Genomic DNA, 26,939 nt, shown 5'->3' on the forward strand with positions numbered 1-26,939 from the left:
AACAGTTTGAGATGTGGGATAAGAGAGTTAAGGATCTCTGCTCTGATAATTGCATACCAACACACAGGCGCACACAAACCAGCACACACCCTCTTTGTCTAATCTTAGCAATTATTAGGGTGTCATGTTTGGAGAAAGAGAGAGGAGACAGGCAAGGAGAAGGCCTGTGGAAGAGGGGGGGGGGCTGATAGAAGCAGGGGAGTAGCAGAGACAGGCAGGCGCTGCCATGCTCCTTTCCCAGGCATCAACACACCTCCCTGGGTACCCGCTCACTCAGACGCCCCTAGAGCCTGTGCGGAGCTTCAGGTTTCCTCCGGGCTTTTTTAGAAGAGGACACATTTTCATACTGGTACATCAGGGTAGTGTTAAAAAAAAATGGAGGTTGTCCATGAGGGATTTACGTTAAGCTGAGGGAATGAGTCTCTGCCACAGGGGAGGAGAGGGGGGTGGAAGAACGTGTAATGGTTATTAATGACCGTGTCAGATCTGTGAAGAATGAGATTTACTCTCTTAACAGGACCCCGGGTTTGGCTTTATAGATTTTCTGTCTGTGGAGAATACACTGTTCGAACTCACCTGTGTGCAGCTCCATTCATGTACACACACACACACACACACACACACTTAGACATCTTACTGTTTTCTCCCTCTCATTTTTCTCTCCTCTGTCTTATTCTCTGATACACACAAACATGTACGCACACATACACATGCTGGTGGATGTGGCCTCCGCTACGCTACGCTTTGTTCTGCACAAGCTGGGGCTCCCACGTGGTGAAGGCAGCCGTCTAGCTATGACAGCTTGGTGCAGCGAGGGCCCTCACCGGAAACCCAGCCTGCACTGTGAGATGAATAGCTTCCTGGCCACACACAAACACTCAGGCAGATACACACACACAGACACAAGTATAGATACAGTGTATGTGCTGGGTCCCACCCACGCAGATCTCTCACGGATAAGCTGCACAGGTGTTTGTCTAGGTGAAGTAGGTTGTGGCAGTGGCATTGTTTTATGCCATGAAAGTGACACAATTGTGAACGTAATGATTACCTCGTGTGGTAGGGAGAGATGGCTTTTATCAGGTAACGTTATCAGGAATAGCTAAACCTCACTGTGTATCTTTTCTCTGCCTGTCTCTCACTGGAAGGAGCACAACTTGACATATTTTGCCTTCCGCTTTCTTTTTCTGCAGCAGAGGCCAATCATGATTCGGGGGCGGGATCTCCATTTCCAGAGCCATCCACCCTCAGCCCTCGTAGGGCTGTACCTGGGGAGCATGATCTGCTGACCTGCGGCCAGTGCCAGACCAACTTCCCTCTAGGCGATATTCTGGTTTTTATCGAGCACAAGCGCCGTCTCTGCCGGGGGCCTGGGGGCGGACCGGGGTCCTTCTCCAAGCCTGGGGGGAGTGGCGGGGTCATGGGCATCACCATCTCTCCTAGGGCGAGGTCGCTGGAGCTGGGTAGAGGGTCCATTCCGGTGGAGGTAGGCGTCCAGGTGACCCCCGGTGGAGAAGAGGATGAGGAGAGGAGGCTGACGCCGGCCAAAGGGATCTGCCCCAAGCAGGAGAGAGGAGGTATGGAGACTGCAAAACACTGTAGGAGGAGGCAACTAGATAAACCAATAAGAAGCTCAATTCCAAACACACTGTGAAGAGAACTCACTTGTTAGTACAGTCGTACACATAGTGCAAAAAACATGCGCTCACACATACATATGCACATATCTCTCACCTGTCCAAGACAGATATCTCTCTTTAAAGAATCCCAGCTGCTTGTTATTTTGACAGTGGCCTTCAGGAGGGATTAATGTAGCCTGGGATGATTTCATTAGAGTGACTGAGAGCTGCACTATGTGTCTATTCTGCTCCGTTCTAAGTAAAACATCACATACACACACACCACACACCCACCGAAATCACACACACCAAGCAAACACACACCGGCAGGCCTGAAGGACGTCTTCAGCTGAAACCAATTGTGAAAGGCGAGGAAAAAGGTGATAGAGGAGCCGCCCCCAGTGTGTGTGTGTGTGTGTGTAAGTTTTTTTTTTGGGTTGTGTGAGTGCACATCACGTGTCTAAGTGTTTGTAAAGAAATCCTGCAGCATATGAAAAAAAAAGAGGTTAAGAAAGCTGATTAAAATTCATCTGTGTGCGTGGTGAGGAGAAGGGGATTAATAAAGCTGCAAGGCCGTTCATCTGGCTGGAGGGTGGGGGGGTAAGGCCTGTAGACTGCCAGCGCTGCAGGGAAACCAGTTCAAAGTTATCAGAGGAGACAGTCACCATCACATCCCAAAGCTGGGAAGGCTTTCCAGGATTACACAGACTTCAGTAGACTAAGAGAGACTTGGTTCGAAAAGGGATATGACTGTGTTGTAAAGGTTACCAGTCACAATGACATGTAAAAATATTAGTCATCACAGCGTTAGTCATAAAAGGGAATCGTAGGGCTGGACTTTTATTTTATACTATGTTGTGCACGCGTCTTCAAAGTCTTAAAATGTAGAGCCCTTCAAAATAAAAGTTATGCAGAAAGTTCAGTCAAAGCACAGTGCTACATGTATGAAAAGATATTAGTTTAATTATTTAAAATCTCAACTGCCACCACATATCTAAATGAAGTGTGTTTATCCGGTTTATAATACATTTACACTCAGTCTAGAAGGTGCGAATGCAGGCTTTTTATAGCTGTGACAGTATGACAGCAGGCTGCGGCTGTCTGTTCTCACAGCAGGTGCACTGTTTTTTTTTTTTTTTTTTATTACATATGAGCGGTAAAAAACCTTCAGACCTTTCGGTCGCCATAGGTGATCAGCCTGAGTCAGCACCAAAACATAAAGCAAAAGGGAGAAGAGCTTGTACAGAGTGTCATTTGGATTAGTTTCAATTCAGTTCTGCAGGTCACGCATTCAGACACGTTTTCTTTAAACTGTGATATATTACAAAAAAGTTCTGCAAAAAAATTCAATAAATACATAAAGAGTCCTGGGACACAGATTGTTCGTTTCAGAATCAAAGCTGGTGTAGACATCTTTTGTCATCACTGTGGAAATCAGCACACATGCACTGTTTCTGTGTGTGGCCAGCAGCTGTGTGTGGCCACCATCTTTCGCAGTGAAAAAAAAAAAAAAAAAGAATTATTGAGGAAGATCACAAATAATATGTGACAGCACAGTTTTGGATGTCACTGCTGATTTCATAAAATAAAAAGCACGAGCATTTTTTTTTTTCCTTCTTAGGAAACAACACATCGATTGTAAATTAATATTCTATCTAACGTTTGATGCGGGTTAAAGCCGCCTTTAGTGTCAACCCACCTAGAGGCCCAGTTGCAGCATGAAAAACAACAACAACATGCGACTCATTTAGAAGCTTATGCAATGAAAAAAAGACTCAATGCATTTTACATGGCTTTCTGTCTTTTAGGTGGTCGGAGAAAGAACAGTTAGTAAGTGAGTCAGCCTGTTAGAGCCACAGTCAGTTAGTCAGCCCGACAGACACTGACTTATCACTAAGAGAACAGGACATGAAAGCACTCCAAGCCTCAAATGAAAGAGAGGAGGAGAGCTTTGTTCAACACATTAGATTGCCACTCAAGGCAGTCTCAAGTTTCAACTAAATTAGATTACATTATTAGGTCTAATTAAGTCCAATGTGTTAGCAGCACACACACACACACACACACACACACACACACACACACACACTCGAGGAAGCGTCATCACATTTGCCTGCACTTTCTATTGAGAACTTTGCAGCTAGAACACACACACAAGTATTTCCAGCAGTAGTGGTCAAATAACGACAAACGACAGCGATGGCGCGTATTTCATCCGCACAAACAGTTTCATCACGTAGTGTAGGGTGCACCAAATGCCTGTGTGGTATGCATAACCGTTAACCCTCTCCTCTCCTGGACTGTGTTTTTTTTTTTTTTTTCGGTGTGTATGTGTGTTTGTGTTTTACAACATCCTGTCTGCCCTCTTTGTCAGCTCGCTCGCTTAAACTGCAAACATGCTGCAAGGCTAGCATATTCAACCCCAAAAAGGGTGCAAACCCTCACACAACACACTCACACAAGCACACTCACACAACACACTCACACAACACACGTATCCTCTCGTGTGCACGGTGTCGGTGAAAAATGGCCCTTCTGTGCCCTGTTTTTTTTTTTTCCCCCTCTTTCTCCCCGAGTTTCTCCTGCTGATGCATGCACTCTGGGTGTATATGTGTGGGCTCTGTCAGAGTATGTTAATAGGTGTGTGCCGTATATTAATTTGTGTATGATGATGTATGCGTGGAATGACTGTGAAGAATGACGCGTATCATCAGACAAGCGAGAAGTTGTCGCTAGGGGAGCGTTACCATGCTAAGACGACCCTGGCCCTGCTCTGAACTCCTCCCAGGATGGCTGCCGGGCCCCTTTGGAGCACTTTAAGACATCCAGCACATAAGGGTACATAAGGGGGGGGGGGGAGTCACATCATGACAACCTCTCTCCCCTTCTTCTCTCACTCACGAACACTGTGTGTAGAGATCAGGCAGTTAATATTTCATGAGGCTCAAACATTTTTCTCTGTTTCTCTCTCTCTGTCCACCTCTGATCGCTCTGCTGTCGCACTTGTGGGCAACACAGCCGCATCACTGTATTAGGCTGAAGGTTTCTCAGTGGTTAGTTGTTTTTAGCTGGGGAAGCTACTTGCAAGCTCAATGTGATACCGATACTGCTCTCAACCGAAGTGAAGAGGCTCTGGATTTCTGATCAAAGCCTTTTAAATGAGAATGCCCGCCACTTTAGAACTGTCACACCTACATGTACAACATTTTGTGGGTGTGAAAGCGTATTGAATGTGTAGGAGCATTTTTAATGTGATAAAATCAGTTTTTGTTCCAGAGCTAATGAGCAATAAGGGAGATGTTTAAACGAGTCACAGCGGTTTCTGGATGAAAACCTGTGGTGTGACCCTTCAAACGTACCAAAAGTGACATGACCTTTGTCACTAGCTAAACAACTGTGACATCTCAGCTTCCACACCTCTCTACCAATGTGAATTTGAAGGTGTCTCCTTCCGTCTCTTCTCTTCTTCTTCTCTCTCTGTTTCTCCCCCAGTCCTTTTTTTTTTTTTTTTGCCCCACCACCCAATGCTCCTTTAATCACCTGGCTTGCTCTCATTTCCATATTAAATAGGCTTTAATCATGAAAAGCAATCAGGCTTTTGCATATTCATACCTTCCCCTGTACGCCGGCTTCCCTGTCTCGCTCCAGTGCCAAGCAGCCAGTAATCAGTAGGCAGGCGGCGTAATGCCATAGCCCCGGCCCATCGCATGAAAACACACACACTGCGTGAGTTAGAAATAACTTCACATGCTACTTACGTATTATCTCTACTCCAAGAGAGAGAGAGAGAGAGAGCGATAGAGGAAGAGGGAGAGGGGTAGAGATAAAAAAAGAAAGATGGCGAGACTGATCCCTGATTTGAGCTGTGAATATTTGTACAGAGGCTCAAGGAAAAGTCGATTTGCATAATGACTTTGTAGTTTTGCATTAATCACATTTGCATATGAAAATGCGTTAATTACTCCTGATGATTTTTTTTTTTTAAACTTGCTTCATTTGATGTCCAAGCTCTGGGGTTGTGATTAGGGGTTACATGGTGGCAGTTGTGTAGGTGGTGTGTGTGCACATGTGTGTGTTTACGTGTGTGCGCCTGCAAGTGTATGTCACGTGGGTTTGAGCTTTTGCATTTCTCATGCAGTCTGTGTGTGTTTATATGTTCTTACATGAGTGTGTTGTATGCTTGCCAGGGAATTTATTTTGTGCCTGCTGTTAGGCATGTGTGTCTATTTTCATTTTGTTGTGCGTATGTGTGTGTGTGTTTCCCAGTTTCTTTGAGTGGCAAATGTTTCCTTATTCCTCTGTAAGAGAAAAAAGAGGAGTACACTCCTTCCTCATTTAAATTGAAGTATCTTTGCTTGGGAATATTATTTTTCAAAAAAAAAAACAACATTTCCTGCAGTTAAGCAGTTCCCAAGCATGGACACATTTTATTTTTGGAAAACATTCTATGCAACAACTGTTCCCATTTAAAACAGCTGCTTGGGCATTTTTATGGTAGTAACAGCATGTGTGTGTGCAGAATGTAACTTGTCTTGTTGAGGAATGACCTCTCCACCGTCACCTGTATGTAGTAACAGGTATGGCTGAATCTTAAAACTGAAAAATTTAGCACACACAAAGCATGCATTTATCTGTGATTGCAAATCTACTTTTAATTTTTTACTAAATTAATCTAAAATAAGCAACAGTTTTGCTGTTCTTCCTAAGATTTGTGTGTTAATCCTGCAGAAAAACACAGCTTAGTAACTCCTTTGCCTTTTCTTAAAAAGTAAGGGAAAATTACAGTAATTAAATTCTCATTTGTATGTCTCTATATGAGCATCTGGATTCAAATGCATGTGTGTGTGTGTGTGTGTGCACAATTACAGTAAATGCAGTCCTGCCTGTGTATGGGCCCCTAGTGTTGTTGGCCCATAACACTGTGTCTCAGACAGGACCACCCCAGGGGCTGTCTGACTATGTCTGTCTGCTGTATCCAGCAGGGTCGACTAAGTCTATAAGGGAGCGGCTAAAATGGCACAGCTGCACATGCACACCGCCACAGCCACCTGACCCACACAGTTAGAAAAGTACATTCACAAATTTATGCAGAAAATGGGAACATGCATGGAGGAGTAAAAAAAAAAAAAACACAGATAAGAACCACACACACAAATCAAATGTGCATGCAGGAATGCATACAATGGCTCCCATCTCACATTAGGGCCAGCATCTCCCACCAAACTCAATCATGCACACACGGACACACGCGCAAACACGCACAGCTTAAAGGCTCCCACATGAAGGCATCAAACGCTCCACAGCCAGCTTTATGGCACTCATATGGCAGCAGATTTGATATTTTCCTACCACAGCGGGGGAATAAAACTCGCCACTAATTTGGACTGCGAGCGCCACTGCTAACTTTCAGCATGTGCCGACTGACTGTGTCTTCCAGATGTGTGGACTCTTTGCTCCTTAACAGCCTTACTTAAGAGGCATTAGAAACCTCACACCCTGTCCCTGCTACGCATGGAGAGTGATGATGGCGCTTTGGCATTCAACACAAACACTCTTCTGCTTTGTGTGGAGCTTTGAGCGAAGTGCTGATGTGAAATTCATGGCCTTGCTGCTATGGACCATAAGTTGTCTTGTGTCAGTGGGAATCTGTGAATGTGTTTATGTTCTTTGCATAAATAGCTATAATCAAGGTAATTTGACTGCGGCATTGTGGTTATTCGAGCTACCTCTTGCTTCTCCTCTCTGCTGGTGACATTCGATAACAGGTGTGCTTTCATCAGTGCTGAGTAATGTGGCAAGTTTTATTACGAATCTACAGTTATTACATTAAAAGTATGCATGTGGATGTACAGGTTCAGAGACACACACCTAGGAGACAATAAACGTGCACCTTTCCTCTGATCAGGAAACTCTCCTCAGACATGCAGAAAATCCTCATGTGTCTGTGAGTGTCTTCAGCTATTGTGCATTCTGCCACACATTAGTGGATAACATATAATACAACCCTCTCAGGAGCAAAAAGGGGAGATTTTCTGACCGGGGCGTTCACTCCTGCTTTCTCTTTTGAAAAGTAGTGGATGTTTGCTTTTGGGGAGGAATAGGGCTACATTAGTATTTGTGAAAAGCAAAAGAAATGGTGCTTGTTAGCCAGTCAGACAGGGGTAATCCTACTTGCTATACTGTTGTTGTTCCTTACCTCTTATCTTATTAGTGCTCCACTCTGATTGGGTGGGATTGTGGGAGAAGAAAATGAGGAGACAGCGTTTATGGCCGTATTTTTCCTTTTACAGGCTTTTTCACCACAGCAGATATTGAAAGCCTTTCATGGTACACTTACAATTGCCCTTATTTCATCCACTTATTTGTCTTGAGCAATTACTTTGAGAGAGAACACAGACACAAACACATGACGAACATAAGCTGCCTTTATGTTAGTTTGTCACTTAAATATCAATCAATGCTGTGCCAGGAACAATATCTAGTTTGCAAGCAAAATATTATTGATACAGCCTTCATACACACTACACAGCCCTCGCATACACAGAGGATATTTATTGTAGTTATTTGAAGCTTGGAAAGGGGCAAATGATGTTTTAGAAAAAAAAAAGGTTTTTTTAAGTTTAATGTTAAAGGATTAGTTCACACAAAATTGGGAAAAGCCCATTTTCAGACTCAGCCAGTCGAGCTGATTTAAAGTTGATTTACCCAGAATTTGAGATATGTCTCATTTGTAGTTTTCAGTCTATAAAAAAAAAAATTACATTTATACATTTGTATAGCAACTTTGCAGTGTCCTTGTCACTCGGGACAATTCACAGTACACAATGTTTTTATAATGACTTTTCTTTTTTCTTGAAAATAGTTGCATGTTGTTTACAGTGAGGCATGCAGATTGTCAGGAGTACAAGGGACATTTGTTATCTCGAAACACGCACATACATATTTCAAACTTTTTAGCAATGCTCTAACATAAAGCCACATAAACATATTGACGAGTGGAGGCATCTGAACATAAAACCTGTGAAAGTGCTTGCATAGCTCGATTTTTCATATTGTCTGTGAACAGACCCTTTAAATGAGAGGACACTTCAGATGGTCATGTTGGCTCGATTGATTATATGATTACAATGTAAATATGTTTTCATTAACTTCTTACTTTTATCTTAACTACCTTTTAAAACCCGTACTGCTTTCTGTGAGAATGGAAAAAAAAAAAGCTGCTCTGGTTTGTTTCTTTGATGAAAGAGGGCTTGCACTGTCATGTCCGTAGACGGCATTGCAGACGGGGGAGTAAACTGCTCAAGGTTAAGGATCTATACTCTCTCTGTGTACTGGAGTAATCCATACTTTTTCCAGAAAGGTCTCTTTTCTCTGTCTGTCTTTCCCAGAGCAGAACACAGTAAGCCAAAATGAAATAAAGCCTAAGATGTTATCAGGGTGATTGGTGCCAGCGGAGCTTGTCTGGGCCTGTGGTCTGGCGGGGCAGCGCTGGCCCGTACCAGCGCTCATATATGTGTGGGTGTGAGTGTGTTTGTGCGTGTGTGTGTGTGTGTGTGTGTGTGTCCTAAAGGCACTGGAGAGATGAAAGCTTGCTTTAACCATAAGCTATGCAGGAGCCGTGCCAGGAGCAGGAAATGTATCAGCGTGATAACAGCCAGAAAGACAGAGAGAAAACGAGAAAAGTAGAGAAAGAAACGAGGGAGAGGCAGAGAGAGAGAGAGAGAGAGAGAGAGAGAGAGAGAGAGAGAGAGAGAGAGAGAGAGGCCACACGGAACCCACGGGGTGGGGGGTTCATACTCAGCCCATCACACACACACACACACGTCACTTCATACTGTAAATATGAGTTAGATGTGTACTTTGAGAGGATCAGTGTACAGTACATGTGCATACATTCATATGTGTGTGGAGCACACAAGGTTAAATGAAAGCTCATCGAGGCTTTGACACACCTGACTATTATTAGATTCCTGACTTTCAGGACCCATGAAAGAAAGAGAGAGCGAAGAAATTCAGCTGGAGACATGACCGTTGCAACGCTAATAACGTGGTGCTGCCAGCCTTCACTTGATTGCAACAGGACCTTACAGACAGGAGAGCTAGATATTACACACACACACACACACACACACACACACACAAGTGAAACCTGATTATATTTTGTACATCCATTTATTTGTGGGTAACCAGAAGATAGAGACAGTTAATTTGATCTGCATCATTTTTGAAATTGTTCTAAGTAGTTTAAGGGTGTCAGATTTAGCAGTGCTGCACATTATATCATGGCGGGAACTGAGCTATAGCTTCGAGATGAAAGCAACGCCTGGCCCCAGCAACAAAATCCACCTAACAGCACCTCTGAAGCTCCCTAATTAACATATTAGATCATGTTTAATCCTTAATAAAACACAAGTGTAAAAACAACAGAACACCACTCCATCCGTGGCAAAGACATATTGCCACACTTAACTCCCACTCTGGTAAAATCACATCAGGTTGTTTTTACACTTCCATGACTTTACGTACTTGATTTTTGGACAGATTGAATAAACAACATATGCTGTGTCAATTAGTGAGATTTAGATTTGCTTGTAGACAGATTTTATTTTTACCTCTGGACAGCGCCAGGCTAGCAGTTTCATGATGTTTCTAATCTTTGTGCTATGCTACATTAACCCGCTCTGTGATATGTTTTCTTTGGGCAGGATATGATGGTGGTGCACATTTTCTTGTCTAATTCTCTTTAAGAAAGTGGATCACTTTTCCCCCAAATTGTCCAACTATTGCTGTGAGAGTTCTTAAGGAAGTAGCATACCCTCATCCTGCTTTTCACAAGAGGCTTCAGGAACACAGAGAGCCGAATTCTTCTAGTTCATTTTTATTTTTAACACTCTCCCCTTATTGTTAGTAAGCTAACACTAATTAGATAGTTTGCAAATTGGTGTCAAATGATGCAACGCTCCCTGCGCTCTCTCCTGTGACGCTCGCAGCCTCCGCTTTGTGCTCGAGCATGACGAAGAAGCACTTCATCCTCTCACAGTCTTAAGTAGCCAGAATTAAATATTAAACTGGAGAAACTGCGGGGTAATAGTGAAATAGCTCAGGAATGCTCAGGCTCTCGTTCCCCGTCGGTGGAATGGACTGTATGCCATGTCTGAAGCATGTGAGCGGCAAGTTTTATAGCAGGCTGTTTGGGTTGGAAGGGTTTGTGTGCTGCATTCAGGGCCACAGTGGTATTTTCCTGTGGGCTCCGAGTTAAGTGGGACTGGCTGCTTGGCTCCAATGGGTAAAAGCCAGCTGGGGACCATTACTACTGCTGAAAGAATATAGCACCCCGTCACAGAATGGTCGACCAAGGCACACACACACTCACAGAGCATGGACATGTGGATGCAAACACATGCCCTATACCCATAGTGCACATCGCACATCGAAACACAAAAGCACCATTTCTCCCTCTTCTTTTTCTTTTTGCTTCTCTGCCCTCGGATAGTTAAGACGAAAGGTGTTCACATGTGACACGTCAACGCTGAAGGTGCAGCCTTGGAGACCTGCAAAGACGACACGTGCGCCTCACACGTCGAGATCAGCTCCCCATCCCTGTGTTTAACACTTTGCTTTTGTTTCATTGAATTTATCCCTGCTGAATCTTCCACACTCCCTTATTTACACAATACATTTCATGCGCTGTTTGTATAAAATGATTGAACCAATGAAAAATTTAATAAACCCACAAAACAGAATCCGCATGTCACTCATATGTCAAAGTCAATTTCCTATTCACTCCTAGTGAATAGGAAATTGACTTTCTGGACAAAGTGAGAGCCCCCCGAGGGGCATAACTGGAGCTCATTTGGATGTAAAACCTCGAACAAACATTGTGTGAGTCCACAAAGTCAGTCTCCATTTCATTGTCAAAGCAGCTTGAGTTTTTGTCTTCTGATTCCATCACCTACCCAAACATTTTGTTGTGTTTTTTTTTTTTTTGTTCCTCTGTTGCATCAGTGGGGCCTCCCCCCCCCGTCCACCGCCCCCCAAAAAACACCTCACCCACTATTTATTTTCCCTATCACTGGTAGATGTTTCCTCTATTTCAGCAGGTTTGCACCCGTAGTAATGACGCCAATGCATCCTTTATTTCATTTGATGTTATCTGTTTCGGTGATTTAATGAGAGATTAAAGTGTTTGTAATTCAACTGAAAGTGGAAATGCAGGTGATAAAGACAAAACAAAGCGTCTCTTTCTCTGCTCCCGTGCTGTCTGCAGTTCTCTTTTTCCTCTTCCGCCGTCTTTCCCTCTTGTCTTGTTTTCCCTTTTTTACTCCCACCGCCCTCCCTTTCATCATCTCCTCCATCTCGCCCCTCTCTCTTACATCTTCATGCAACCACAAGCACGACTGAGTGTCCTCCATTTGTCAGTGTCACATGATAGACAGCAGACCCCACATGAGTGTGCACATACAGGCGCTGGGACCAGTTAGGAGCTGATGGCGATGAGTCAGGCCTCGAGAAATGCCACAGAGAGCTCAGCTAATGCACTTCATGGAGCTCCCTTTTTCTTTTTATTCTCTCTCTGTCTTCTTTGTCTGCTCGTCCCTCGTTCTCCCTCCCTCTTTGTCCTAGAAGCCGAGCCAAAAGTCATAGCTCTTTACTGACAGAGAGGTCTTTCCAGTTATTTTTCACAGCATGTCCTCTGTGCCCTAACCGGGGTAGCTTGCCTCATGGCAGTAACATGCTCCCTCTGTCGTGCTACATGAGAGCCTCTTACACCCGTGCATTGTTGTACAGCTGGGCTCGCTCACTGTGTGTGTGTGTGTGTCTGTGATCAAGTTGTTGGAGATACCTGATCCCTTTTATTGTTCATTTGACCCGCATCCCAGGAGGCATGAGGGTCAGGGTGGAGTACCCAGATAACTTGCACAGGTGCTTAGTGTCGTACGTGAGTGGGGAGAGAAAACAGTGAGGGAGATAGAGAAAATCGACGGGACCAATATTGACAGAAAGCGAAAGAGAAAATGTTTTACACAACACAACACTTTCGGTCTCACACGCATTTCGGCGTGCATATTAAGGAACACTGTTTCTTTAAATCCCCTCTCAGGCATTTCAGCTGGTCATACTGGCTGGAGACACACACACACACACACACACACATACACAGACACACACAATGAGATACACACACAGATGTGTATGGTTAGCAGGCCAAAGCTGGTTTGAGTTAGCATGGAGCCAGTCACACTGTGTGAGAGCCTTACCCCCTGCCTGCTACTGCCACCCTCCACAGTCTCTCTCTTACTTTCTTTCTTTCTTTCCTCCACCCTCCTTGTTTCACTGCATATGTGTGACACTCATCCAGGGCTGCACTGTAGTTTACTGTCCGAGCTTCTTCGTGCCTGCGAAGCGCACACACCCAAAAATACACTGTTGATCTCTGTGGTCCCTGTGTCTCCTGATTAGCAGCCTTCATGACAAGCAAGCCATCATCAGAGCAGAGGGGAGCGGAGCGCGGAAGAAGAAGGAGGTGGAGTAGGGGGGACGGATGGGAGATGTGAGGAGGAGGAGAGGAGCAGAGGTGTAGGGGGGAGGCAGAGGGTGAGGTGAGGAGGCTGGGACCCCTGGGGACCCCTAGATCACAGCCATGCTAATGAGGAGCTGCTTTGCCAGCAGCAGAGGTGTCAGCTAACCCCTGACAGGTGCACACAGGCGTACTCCCAGGGTTTGTGCTGGTGCGCGCGTGCGTGTGTTTGTGAGAGCGTGTGTGAATGTAGAGAGGGGGTAGAGGAGGGGAGGGGCTGCAGGGGGCAGTATTCTGTCCCACTGGCCTAGCCTGCGGGTGGCTTTGTTCTGTATGCAAATCTGTCGCTGTGGCGTTCTGTCGCCCTTGATGTAATGTTGGAGCTGTACAGCAAACCTGAACCCCAGGAATGCTGCCCTGCACACACACACACACACACACACACACATGTGACACCTACTGTAGCATATCCCCCTCCTCTTCTTCCTGACTCACCTCCTTGTTAACAACCAGAACCTGCACTGTCTCCTGCTTCTACACTAAAGCGACATCATTCGACACACTCTAAACTTTGCTCCCTGGATGTAATATTTTTCGCCCTGTCTAGTTTAGAGCTGTCCACGCCAGCTGAAGCTCACACTGTGGAGAAGTTAGTGGGCTGCTGTTCAAATTCTACTTATTTTCAATTATGATTTTTTTTTCTTCCTCAGCTTTGTAAGAATAAATTTGGCATCAGCGAGCATTCATTACCATCCACTCACTGTTCACTGTCAGCTGAGACGTCTTGTCAAAGACTGAACTTGTGGATTTGTGTTATTCTTCTGTGGTCTTATTATAACTATTTCTGGATTAGAGCATCTGATAAAGGCCCGAAATGTAAGTGTAATGTAAAAAGAAGGAGCTCATGCTTCGAAAATATAAATCATGCCCAGGCAGGAGGGATGGCGTATGTGAATTTCTAAATTAAACACAAATCCACATGTCTGCACCATACGCCTGGTGTCTACTTCAACCCTGCCAAACTCACACCAACTTTTCTGAGCAGTCAATACCAAGGCTCCCCTTCATTCACTGGCATTTTGTTTGTACTTTTTAAGGCAAAATAATGACTATAAAAGGCAATCTGGAAAGAATAAAATCTGATGTAAAGCTCAGATCTTAGTCCCTGAAGACTGGGTTAATTGGCCCCGTGGTTTAGTAAAAAAACCAACCCAGGAGAGAAGGAGAGCATTATTACTGGCCCACCTCAGCTCCACGCATGTGCCAATGTTTTATTAACTTCCTCCAGGCCTCCTGGCCCTTAGCCCTCGTTTTGTTGCACAGGACAAAGAGCTGCCCATCTAAGCTTGTCTCCAACAGTACAGCGCCTGTGTGTGTGTTTCATGGAGCAGTCCGCCTGGGTGCACACCTGGGCAGAAATTTAACTGGCAGTCTTTTCAAGGTGAATCCCATCACATTTACAAGTGGTGGTATTGCAAGCGAAATGGCCATGTGTATAATGCAGTAGCATATTACAGGATCCTGCTGTGACTCCCTTTCATTTAACTTCTCATCTCAGTCCCATTCACTGAACAGGGTATGTGTCAGTCTATATGTGTCTGCGTGCATATGGTGTGGTGGAGTAAAGTGGGCAATTAGGTCCAGCGTCAGTGGCTGTGTAGGGAGGAGAATCAAACTGTTCTAACTGGTAGTTGACCTTGGCGGTCAGTGGCGGAGGGGTCCCTGCCTGCGTGTCAGGCAGGCGACAGTAATTACTACAAACTGAAGCATGACACGGCCCACCGTGATTCTTTAATGAAGGCTTTTATTGGCTGGAGCACTGAGCAGCGACAACATTTACGCTCTCACACACGCTCATCGTCTGCACAAGTGTGTGTGTGTGTGAGAGGAAAGAATAGAGCGAGTATGTGTGTGACTTCATGTTTGTGCGTTCGTGTGTGTGTGTGTGTCTCATCGTCATAGAGAAATGTGGAGGTAGCATCTGTGACATTATACATGGGTTTCTAAAGGGAGATTTTGCAGTTTGCAGGTTTGGGTTAACCACCTACCTTTCTTTGAACAATCAGACGAAATCTGGGTGGAGGTGGAGTGGCACCAGCAACTTAGAACGGTCTGTCAAACCAACATGTCTCTAATATGACGAGCCCTTCTTAAGTCTTTAATGTCCTTTTAATGGACTTTCAGTTTTTTGCCACATTACATATGAAATAACAATCTTATTTAATTATTTTCTTAGAACCCCACTATCTCAGTTATTAGTGGAACTGCAGCATAAGGCACTTCCGCGTTATCTTCAACATCCGGCATAATTCTCTGATTCTGTTATTTGCTATTTCTGTCTCTTTCCTGTTCATCTCTATGTCTTCTCCCCCACCCCCATCCTCTCCCGCCCCCCACTGCTTGCTTGTTTGGGAAGTTGATGAAATTTGTCTTTGGCCGTCATTAGGCAGCAGCCATCAGCTGCCACTCTATTAGCTGCCACGCTTCCTTTAACAGCATATGGCACGGCTGTGTAAGATATGACAAGATGCAAATGTGTTGCTATAGTGGTGGTGGGGTGGAAGGTTGTGGTATATTATTGGATAGCTTGTACTGATGAGACCATGTGTGCAGACCAAATGTAGATAAAATAATAAAAAACGATAGATAGAATAGATAGATAGAAATAATAAAAAATACAATTTGACAGATAGAGTGAGACTATCCATCCTTCTCTTGATCTCGCATTTTCATTTCATATTGATCCCCCTATGTTGATGAGGTTATATGGCTCCCAAGTCTATAGACCCATCTCAGTCCCTGGGGGCATGTAAATAGACTTGACGTGTGTCAATGTGTATGCATGTGTATGTGCCCAGGCACGTCTGGCTCTTAAAGTCCCTCCACCTCTCTTCTTACCCCCTCTCCTCCTCTTCCCTTCCCTCTCTCTCTCTTCTCCCTGTCCAAGCTGTTAAGCTGTCCAGCTCTCTGCTGCCAAGCGGCCGTGTGAAGCTTAGCCAAACTAAACACAGGCAGGCAGCTCGCCACTCGCCCCCCCCACCTCACACACACACACACACACACACACACGCAAGCACATACATACACATACAAGCACAATCATTACATTCACATACATGTCCACACTCACACTCACACACACACATGCTCGTACACACGTTAGAAACAGGAGTCAGGTCATGTCCCACCCCACAAAAACAGTGAGAGTGACGGCTACACCAGAGCCGCGCTAATAGCAGAGAAAAACAGACAGAATCAGTAAATGAGCCCCTCATTAACTTTTTCTGACCCCCTCTCCCCTGGGGAAAGCCAAACCAATCACACCGCCAAATCAGCTTCCTGTACCAGACACTGATCCAACATCAGCTTTCGCTCATCTGTTCTGCACGGCACAAGTGTGCGAGGGTGTGTGTGTGTGTGTGTGTGGAGAGGTGCGCTGCGAGAGACTCAGGAGACAGAGAAGGGAAGTGAAAAGAAAATATTACTGTGCATTATCAGTGTCTGAATGTGTGTTTTACATTTTATGACAATGGGTGGCTTTGAGGCAGTCAGCCATCTTAAGGGCCCCTTTCTTGATCACATAAGACTCTGGGCAAGAGCAACTTCTCCATCTTTGTTTTCTCCCTCCGGGACAAACTTCGGGACCACCATACTGACTTGACTGTGCTTGCGGTAGCTGCTGATGATAAAGTAGATACAGATGCCTTGCTAGCAAACACAGGACTGTGGAAATGCCTCCGTAGTTCTAGCCTGTGTTAAATTAGATGATTCCCAACCCAGGCTCCTTTTATGAGTCACCAGCAGGCTGACAAGGCAATGCCACAGTGACTGATAGATTCATTTGGCATTATTAAGTCACGACATTTAAAGGGGCAATTTGTCAATTAGTGACGTACAGTATGTGTGTGTGTGTGTATGTTTGTGCAGCCACAACAGATCACTTTACTGTACTTTTTATTACACCGGTGACGTAAAGATTTATTTCATGTGGATGCTGTGTTAACTGTGGAGGGGTCTTTACTGTTTACACGTTGTCTGCATCGCCTCTCCTGTCTCTCCCTTTGTGTGTCTCTCTTTTTCTTTAACTCCACACCTCACCCTCCTACACCTCACCCTCCTTCCCACCCCCCATCCCATATTTCCTTTTTTTCCCATTGGAGTGTTTTTTTTTTTTTTACATGGCTGCCTCCCCTATCTCCATATGGAAATGACAGAGTAGACGAGATGGATCTGTATATTAAAGCCTAGCTGACATTAGAATTAGCATAATGTGTCGTGGCCTTAGGGCAGTGCCTGCCATCTGTATTAGCCCGTAGACACACACACACTCAAAATTTCACACACAGACAAAGCCCACAGAGCACTCTCATACACTGATACACACACAGAAGCTAATATAACTTAAGCACATGTAATTTCCCCTAACGTAACTCCACAAATGTGCAAACAGGTTGTTAGTGAATGTGAAAGCATTGTTAAGTCATATTTTGGTTTAGTAAAAAAATGTTTTTATTTGCATATTTGACTAAATTTGTAATGGTTTTATTTTTCTTGCTCCACAGATAAAGATGAGCCGTCCAGCTACATCTGCACTACCTGTAAGCAGACCTTCACCAGCGCCTGGTTTCTGCTGCAGCATGCCCAGCACACTCACGGCATCCGCATCTACCTGGACAACCATCCAGCCAACTGCTCCCTCACTCCGCGCATGGCTCTGCCTCCACCCCCTGGTGCTGACGCCCTGCCCCGGTCCCCCCTCCCCACTTTCCTCGGTGACACCAACAACCCATTCCACCTCCTCCGCATGGCTGCACCCCTACTCAGGGAACACCCTCCTCCCCCGGGATACATGGAGACCCGGCTGCCTGCAACGCCACCCTTTGTCAGCCCTCCCCCACCCCCAAGACCCCCTCTAGAGCGACTGGGCCCAGAGGAGATGGGGCTGCTGTCCCAGCACCCCAGTGCCTTTGAGAGGGTGATGCGAATGACCCCCATGGAGCCTCCCTCCATGGACTTCTCTCGACGACTGAGGGAACTAGCGGGCAACACAACCAATAATGGGGGGCCGACACCTCCACTCTCACCCAACCGTGTACCACCCATGCACCGCCTGCTGAGTCCAACGCTTTTCCAGCCTGGTGCCAAGCCCCCAGCATTTCTGACCTATGCCCCACAGCCACCTACCGTTCAGGGGGGACATGGTTCTTCTAGCCCCCCTGACAACCAGGGTCAGAATCAGTCCTCTGGAAAAGCTAAATCCTGTGAGTTCTGTGGCAAAATTTTCAAGTTCCAGAGCAACCTGATCGTCCACAGGCGCAGTCACACAGGAGAGAGGCCGTACAAGTGTCATCTATGTGACCATGCCTGTTCCCAGGCAAGCAAGCTTAAGAGGCACATGAAGACACATATGCACAACAAGTCTGGATCCATGAGTGGCTCCCCAGAACAGGGAAACAGAGGAGAGGGAGGAGAGAGTGAAGAAAAGAGCAGAGAGGGGGATTCAAGAGGGGTGGTGATAGACAATGAGGAGGACGAGGAGGAAGAGGAGGAAGAAGAGGAGGAGGAAGAGGAAGAGGAAGAAGAGCTGAGAAATGGAAGTCGGCCGGATTCCAACTTAAGTGAGGACTCTCAGGAGTTCAGCCAGAGCAGGGAGAACGGTCCTAGACAGTCTCTTGAGGAGAAGTCCCTGAGTGGAGAGAGAGTAAGTGATAGTGGTGGAGTGAGTATCATGCACCCGTACAACCATCTGGACAATCACCTTAGACTTAACCCTAACAAGAGGAGCTTGGATCGACAACCTAATGGAGATGGTGGAGAGAGGGGTGAAGCAGAAAGAGACAGAGAGAATGAGAGGGAGCAGGACAGAGAGCGAGATGAGCAGGAGGACCCGAGGCCTGTGATGAATGGCAGAATCAGTGTTTCTGAAGCAGACTCCTTTCCTGGGCTGTTCCAACGTCGGCCCACCCCCATTACCAGCCCGAGTCCCTCCAACAACAAGAGGATCAAGATTGAGAAGGAACAGCTGGAGCTTCCCCCGACCATACCCCTTATCTCCCCGGAGAATGTCTACTCTCAGCTCCTGGCTGGCTATGCTGCTTCACGCCACTTCATCAGAGAACCCTTCTTGGGATTCACAGATTCCCGTCAGTCGCCGTTCGCCACCTCCTCTGAACACTCCTCTTCAGAGACGGGAAGCCTCCGCTTCTCCACCCCTCCTGGCGAGCTGATGGAAGGAGGCAGTGCTTCAGGCCGCAGCGGCAGCAGCACTCCACACCTCCTGCGGGGACCAGGGCCCGGCCGGCCGCCGAGCTCCAAGGAGAGGAGGAATGACACCTGCGAGTACTGCGGCAAGGTGTTCAAAAACTGCAGCAACCTGACGGTGCACCGACGCAGCCACACGGGGGAACGGCCCTACAAGTGTGACCTGTGCAGCTACGCGTGCGCCCAGAGCTCCAAGCTGACACGCCACATGAAGACCCACGGGCAATTTGGGAAAGAGGTATACCGCTGCGACATCTGCCACATGCCCTTCAGTGTCTACAGCACACTGGAGAAACACATGAAGAAATGGCATGGAGAACATTTGATGGCCAGTGAGGTCAAATTAGAGCAGGCGGACAGAGGTTGAGCCAGTTATACAGCCTATAGTGTACACACACACACACACGTGCGCACACACACACACACACACACACACACACACACAAACATATTCCTTATAACTACTTCTTCAGCTATGGGGCTTGGCTGGATAATCTCTCTTAAAAAAATTGAGACTGATTGATGTTCATCTTTTTTTCTTGTCAGAGAAACTGCCACCTGAGAATATAAACAAAGGGAAACTTTAATGAGAACTTGCCTGAAATGCCCAACTTGGTGTTTCTTGGCAAACAGTCTGAGGATCTTATCAGTTAGGAATCCATGGAGCCTTTCTACTGTGCAATAATTTCTGTATTTATTGGATTTTTGTAATGATATTTGGCATGTGCAGGTACATCTTTGTGGGATTTCATATGGAGTTAGTTTTGAAATGTGCTAAAAAAAAAAACCTTTTTTTTCCTAAAATACGATAACTGGAAAGAAGTCACCCTTAATACAAATTTTCTTTTTATTCTTTAAGGAGGCTTATTATCATGTGAGAGTAAAAATTGTGTGAAGCAGTAAGCTTTTAAAAGTTAAAAGAATTGTTTTCTATATTAACTGCAGCAGCGGATTACAATCCATTCCCTCATACAGGCCTAAAGCACTGAATGTCAACCTGACAATAAAAAACATCACGCTGGATTTTAAAAATCCAACATTGTCTTATAGACCGAATAAGTTCCTTTTAATTTATTCAGGGAATTTATCCTTTTTAATATTGGCATGTGTAATTTCAAAATGCAGTTACTGTGTTGCTGTCCTTGATTAAGTCAGGACATAAATAAAGGTTGCACTTAATGGAGGTACCCTTAACTGATGCTCAGTACATTCCCACTGTAGGTTAAACCACCATATTTAATATGTTGAATAAGTTAAGACTACTTGTGACTAATGTGAGAAGAAGAACAGTCCTGTTTATGGTTTGTAAATATATTCTTTTTTTAAATACATGTTAAAGTAGCCCCGACTGTACGTGAACAATGGCCTAAAACAAAACAATCAGACGACCAGCTGCTTGCATTATCCACAGTACAGTATATGCTAAGTGTAACTACCATACAATTATTGCTTTATCAGACCCACTTGATTACCTCCCCCCACTCCCCCCAACCCCATGTGTTCTTACTCAAAGGCAATTTGTTAAACAAAAGCTACTTCAACGTTTGCAACACTTTCCAAATCGTTCCCTATCTCCCTCCCACGTGTGGCGTGGCATCTCAGTCTGACCGAGGTCGACTCCCCGCGTCCCCTCAGGAACCAGAAAATGGTTTCAAATAAAAATTCATATCAATACGTGTTAGCGTGTGTGTTCTTCTCTCTGCGGCGTGCTCTAAGCTGCTCTCCGACGGCGTCTTTTCACAGTTCACTAGCTCAGATTCATGCATTAGAGCGGCTTTTTAAAAGGAAGCCTGTTCATACGCCTCACAAAGTGATATGGGTTTAACTCCCAGTAACAGATTTTGAGACAGTGTGCATGTTCGTGACTTTTGGGGATTACAGTTTTTATTTTCTGCATCGTTCATCCTGAAATGAATCTATTGCAAAAAAAAAAAAAAAAAAAAAAAAAAAAAGGCTATATGAGTTATGATAATTTTGAGCACAGCTGCACTGGGGGACGGCCGGGCGACCTTGAGTAGGGGCTATTCTTATAGTAAAAATGAAAGCTTGGAACTGAGAAATGAAGAAGCATGAGAAAGAAATGGAGGGAGAGAGAGCAAGACCTTGACCAGGGAGAAGAGTCATTCAAATGAAATTGGAAGCATATGAAAAAGTGTGTTTTTTTGTTTTTTTTGTACCCAAATGCACATCTAGCGGCCACATCTTATAACGGGCCATCAGAGTGAGACAGAGTAAGCGTGAGAAGGAGGGAGGGAGAGGGTGAAACCACATGAAAGGAGATTGAGACTACATCTTTCATTTTAGTACTGCAATTCTCAATCATCAAAATCATCTTCACTTGAAAGTTTGACCTGCTTTCTCGGCCTATTGTCAGGTTTTTATGGACGCCATTTTCTTTTGAAACAAAAAAAGGAATGCAATGTACCTTCAACGCATATTCCACTTTTTGTGATTTATTATTATTTTTTTCTGAAAGGAAATAATGTTAAGGTCACAGTAGCTGTCTATAAGCTATTCAGTTTCAGTAGATTTTAATGAACTAACACAAAAAGTGAGATTGGCTGAGGAGCTACATTCAGCTTACTTACACATGTCAATGCATGAGTGTAAAAATGGAAATCTTGCAAGCGCACAGTGTATTCATTCCAGGAAAACTCAGTTTAGAGTTAGGCCAAAATGAGCCATACAGCTATGAAATCTATCACATTCAAATGATGAACCGTGGAACCCTGACAGAGATCCAAATATCACATGGACATTCAGTCTTACAATATGTTTACAGTGTTGAAGTATGCCATTAATGAAATACTCTGTGTAAGTGTTTAAAAATGATAATAAAGTATTGTTTTCTCCAATGTTCTTTCAAATGTTTTTGAATGCCATACCGGTTTTGTATGATTATCCTGGTGGAGGGGTTTTATCTTCATGAATATGTTTCTGTTTGTTTACTTGTTCACTGTGTGGGAAGACCATTTTAAAAATGTAATATTGCAGAATCATGCCAGATTATTATTTTTTTCTAACAAGAGTGCCATTATTGACTTCAAAAATTCAAAAAACTGTGTTTTTATTTTATTTTTATTTTTTTTTTTTAATGGGTTTCCTGTTGTTGGTTTGGTGAAGCTATCCTTCACGGATGTAAAACAAGATGATTTTAAACAATGAGAAGACTTTACCTAAAGGAGGAAAACTTCGGCAGGGGGATTACAGTGGCTTGTACAGGAATTCTTTTTCAAATCAGTTCTATGAGACATTTATGGACTTATGTTTTTCACAGTTTTTCCTCATGGTTGGTTGAAGGTCTTGTGACGGCACTTAACAACTGTAATTTTAAATACATTTTCATATTTCACTTTTCACAACTTTCACATACACTTCTTTGTACAAAATTGTTTCCTTGTTCTTTTCTTTTTTTTGGCGGGGGGGAGGGGAGTGCATCATTGTGAAAAAAGTGATTTCAGAACAGTACACATCTGCTGTTTTGAACATATATGTATTTTTGTAATGTGTTGAAAAATCAATACAAGAAAGCCAACACTTCAATAAATGTTGCAATTGCTCTATGATTGAAGCAACTTTTCATTCTAATTATTTCATCCTCCTCTTCCTTCACTTATCCTTAAACACCAATACTAAACCCCCACATTAGATTATGTCTTTTTAAGTTTATTCCTAATCTACTTCCAATTAGTTTGGGGTTACTTAGAAATGTCCTTGTTTTCCATGAAACAGCTGTGATCAATTAGTCTTTTAAAAGGACAAACGGGCATTAGTAAACGCAAAGTGCAGAACTAGTATTTGCTGCTAATGGGCCACGAAGACTGACAATGTCTGCAGTATATTTCTGATCAATTTGAAGGTAAAAAATCAGCTTTTCTTTAAAAAACAAGGAAATCTGACCCCCAAGCACTGAATGGTAGTTTAGAAACCGTAAAGACAGTTCATCTCTGCAACAGAAGTGAATCCAGCAAGAAATGGTTGCACCTGTACATCATACAAAAATCATGAAGTTCCATGCTATTATCACAAAATGCTTCAGTATGGCCTCTGATGTTGGCTTTAAGAAAACTTGACTTTCTAATGCTGCCCAACTTCAATTCAGAACACAGGACTTTTTTTTTACTTTAGAGATAAATTCCCTTTATATGATATTCAAAACAATATAACCTAATGCTGCTTCAGTGTCATGCTACAAACTCACACTGCAGACTCTAGTGCAATGTCTAAAGATGTTGTTGTATTGATGGTTGAAATTTAAGAAATGCCTTTCATGTTGTCACTAAGGAATCTTGCTCGCTTGCAGTTATTTGGTCATATATTGCTTAGAAAAGACACGACACTGATACATGGTAGTTGCAACTTTTTTATACAAATCTGACAGAAAACATTTGACACTGTGCTCCTATAGGAGTACATTGCTAAAAAAAAACACACCTTGCTAAATTAAACTTCAAAGATGACTGCTAGTACAACTGTCTTGTTCTTAGAAAACAATGCGAGTATGAATGTGAGTCATAGGCTTTATTTCTGAAGGTGGTTGTTGACAGTCTCATGCTTCATAAATGAGTCCTGGCATGAGTATGGGGACCCATCAGGTATTTCTTGATATCAAGCCAACGACAGTCAGGCCTGTCCTCGCTTGAGCCTCCAGGCCATTGGATAGCATAACAGAAACAGTGCATGTACTGTGTGTGTGTGTGTGTGTGTGTGTGTGTGTGTGTGTGTGTGCGGGCGCTTGCTCAAAGAAAAAGTATGAGAAGCAAGAAGAGACACAATAGAGTGGAGATAGAGAGAAGTAAAGAAAGAAAAGGAGGTGGGTTTGTGTGAGAAAGTCAAATCAGGAGGAATTCTCGATGCTTGCCAGCTCTTGCCACACACAGCGACCCATGAAGTGTCTCAGTGTCTCAACATTATGTATAATTCACTTCAAAAATATAATTATTATGTCTGTTTTATTCTGCATCGTGTTCTATATTTGTAGAGATCTGATTGGGACTTTTCTAATTCTCTCTTTGTCTCTCTCTCTCTCTCTTCCTCTGTACGCGTATTTGTGCCTGAAGGCCGACATCTGGGTGCCGTGTTGATGATTCTGGTCTTCTGGTCAGCAGAAATGTGCATGTTGAGAAGATGTCACATTCCCACAGCTCTTATCCTAGCAATGGCATAACTATTGACATAACAATTGGAATAGCATGACTCTCTGCAGATGGTTGGGTTTAGCAGATGTTTTCAATGATTCAAATAAGGTAAAAAAAAAACAAAAAAACAAAAAAAAGCCCACAATGTTAAAAAGGTATTCTCCATGCTTGATTTCTCGCATTGCATATTTAAAACAATGAAGTGATCCAGATTGAATGTCATTTCTCTTTTCTTATCAAAATGACATGTTGGCCAGCTAAGTTTTTTTTGTGCCGTAACGTTGCAAGTCATATTACAGCCTAAAGCAACTAATTATACAACAAATTTAGACTGAACCTTATACCCAAAATGAACTGTCTATTTTTTTAAAGGGCCACTCTCCATATAATCAAAGGCCACACAACTATGTGCTTATATGCCCATATTGGCCACTTTTCTGCCACCAGCCCATGCTGAGCAGTTCACATATGAAACGAGGTTAAAAAGCTCTCTTTTAGGAGAAGGCCCCCTCCTGCGTGCCCAATATCATGGGAGAGAAGTGGCCTCGAGCGCCACTCTTCACCAGAAAGCACTGGGCAGAGGCCCTATAGTCACAGACTGAGAGTCGCGGAGTGGGAGATGAGAAATCATGGTTTGGAGAAAAACCACGTCCTCGGGGAACAGGGTGTCAGCAGGGATTGCGGTGTGAGTCCTGGGCCACAGAGAACCACAAGGCCACCACAGAAACCCTACTTTCCGCTGGATCACAGGGCTCAGGCCCCACTGGCCCCTCTGTAGCTATCCACTTACTAATCTGCCAGCCCTGACCAGTACCCAGTCAAATGATGCTGCCCGCCCAGCGAGAAGAGTGGGCTTCGCCCTGCAACACAGCGACCAGAGTAAATCTGGCCCATCTGGCTGCTCTTGGGAACGGGGGGGAAAAATGGGATAGAAAGAGCCAGGAAAGTAGGGGAAAGGGTGGAGAGAGGAATAGATGGAGGGAGAGCAGGGAGAGCAATTTAGAAGGGTGGTCAGGAGACAGAGAGCAGTGTGGTCGAGCGTGGTCACTCAACAGCCGTGGCTTGGGAAGTTTCTCTCTTCTGGGATAATCTGACCCATAGGAACAAAGGCTTTGTGGTCATGTCGAGCGTGTAACTAAAGGACAGGAAATGCAGACGTTTTTCTGAGGGAGGAAAAACACTAAAGCCACTCAGTGGGAGGTTTTGGTCGGTTACGGCGCAACCATGTCGTCAAGCATCAAAACAGCACTCATCTCAAAACAGAAATGACAACTTTTGGTTGCTATAATTGCCTTCTGTATAATCACACGATTGTTTAACTATAGGAAAACTAGAATGTACAGTATTGTTTGGAAATAAGACTTTATAGTTTCCTTTATTTTCAGAACTCTCCTGCGTTGCAAGTGAAAATCTGAAAAGTGAATGGCCCTGATTGAGAAGACACCTGATGTGATTCGATTCCCTTTAAAACTGATTAATGACTAAAACAACCCAGCGAGTCGTGACTGCACAAGCCCTCCTAAACACTGGCCGTCACCTCGCCATGAAAACACAGCCAAGCGAAACGTTTATCTTCGCGCTCCAGCCACACCCTCGCTGTCTGCACATTTACGTCTGCCTCTTCTCTGTCTCTCCACGGCTTGCTCACTTTCACAGCCTCGTCTAATTTCGTCTCCCAGTTCATTGTTCCCAGTGTTGTCCCCGGCCTGCTTCTAATAGATTGATTCTTTTCAAATAAACTTTCTCTCCTCGTGAGCTGCTCTCCCTCCCCTCCTCTCCTCCCCCTCCCTCTGTTATAGAGACAAACTCTTTTCTCTCTCTCTCTCTTACCCTCTGTCCCACTGTCAGTGTAATTCCATTGGTGTCAGACCTCCCAGGTGGGCCCAGACACAGGTAGATAGCTACCGCGGTGGGGAAGCTTCTCTGCTGTCGGCTTCCTGACGCCCAACTTGCCCCCCCCTCCTCCCCTCACACACACTCACACACACATACACACCTTGCCTCAGGGGGGTCAGTGCCATTGTTGACATTGGACACATGCTTGTCGTGGTGCAATATTAAATCTTCTCATTTGATTTGGACTGTAATTATGTCGTAAAAACAAACTGGCTGTGAAGCCGTGGCCCGCCAGTGTGATCTACTTTCATCAAGTGCAGACTGGCTTAATTATAGAGTGCGTTCATACACCCATCTTTCACTGGGCAGCTTTTCCTGCTGCTTCTTTAAGCCATCACATTCTTTTATTGTGCGTTAATCACAAGGCGATTGGGCCGTTTGCAATGGCTGGGGGTAGATTTTAACACTGGTCTGTGCACATCCTGCATATTGTGGAAGGAAAAAAGTGAAGAGTTTAGAAGTTGTAGTGTTAAAGTGGATTCTCATGCCCCATCTGTGGTGTTCTTA

General features: G+C 44.4%; 1 protein-coding gene across 2 annotated transcripts in view; it reads left to right on the forward strand.

Annotated features, from left to right (window-relative positions):
* The window catches only part of bcl11bb (BAF chromatin remodeling complex subunit BCL11B b), a 30,354-nt gene extending 7,385 nt beyond the window's left edge, over positions 1–22,969 (forward strand). The window contains exons 2-3 of one of the 2 annotated variants that reach the window (XM_026341493.1): positions 1,197–1,577; positions 17,700–22,969. In XM_026341493.1, the coding sequence (XP_026197278.1) occupies positions 1,197–1,577; positions 17,700–19,765 (2,447 nt within the window). In that variant the 3' untranslated portion in view covers positions 19,766–22,969. Of the gene's footprint in view, positions 1–1,193; positions 1,578–17,699 lie in introns of both variants that reach the window. The other variant, XM_026341491.1, reaches the window with a different exon arrangement.
* The last annotated feature ends 3,970 nt before the right edge of the window (positions 22,970–26,939 follow it).

Source organism: Anabas testudineus, chromosome 24, assembly GCF_900324465.2.
Source record: "Anabas testudineus chromosome 24, fAnaTes1.2, whole genome shotgun sequence".
Lineage (NCBI taxonomy): Eukaryota > Metazoa > Chordata > Actinopteri > Anabantiformes > Anabantidae > Anabas > Anabas testudineus.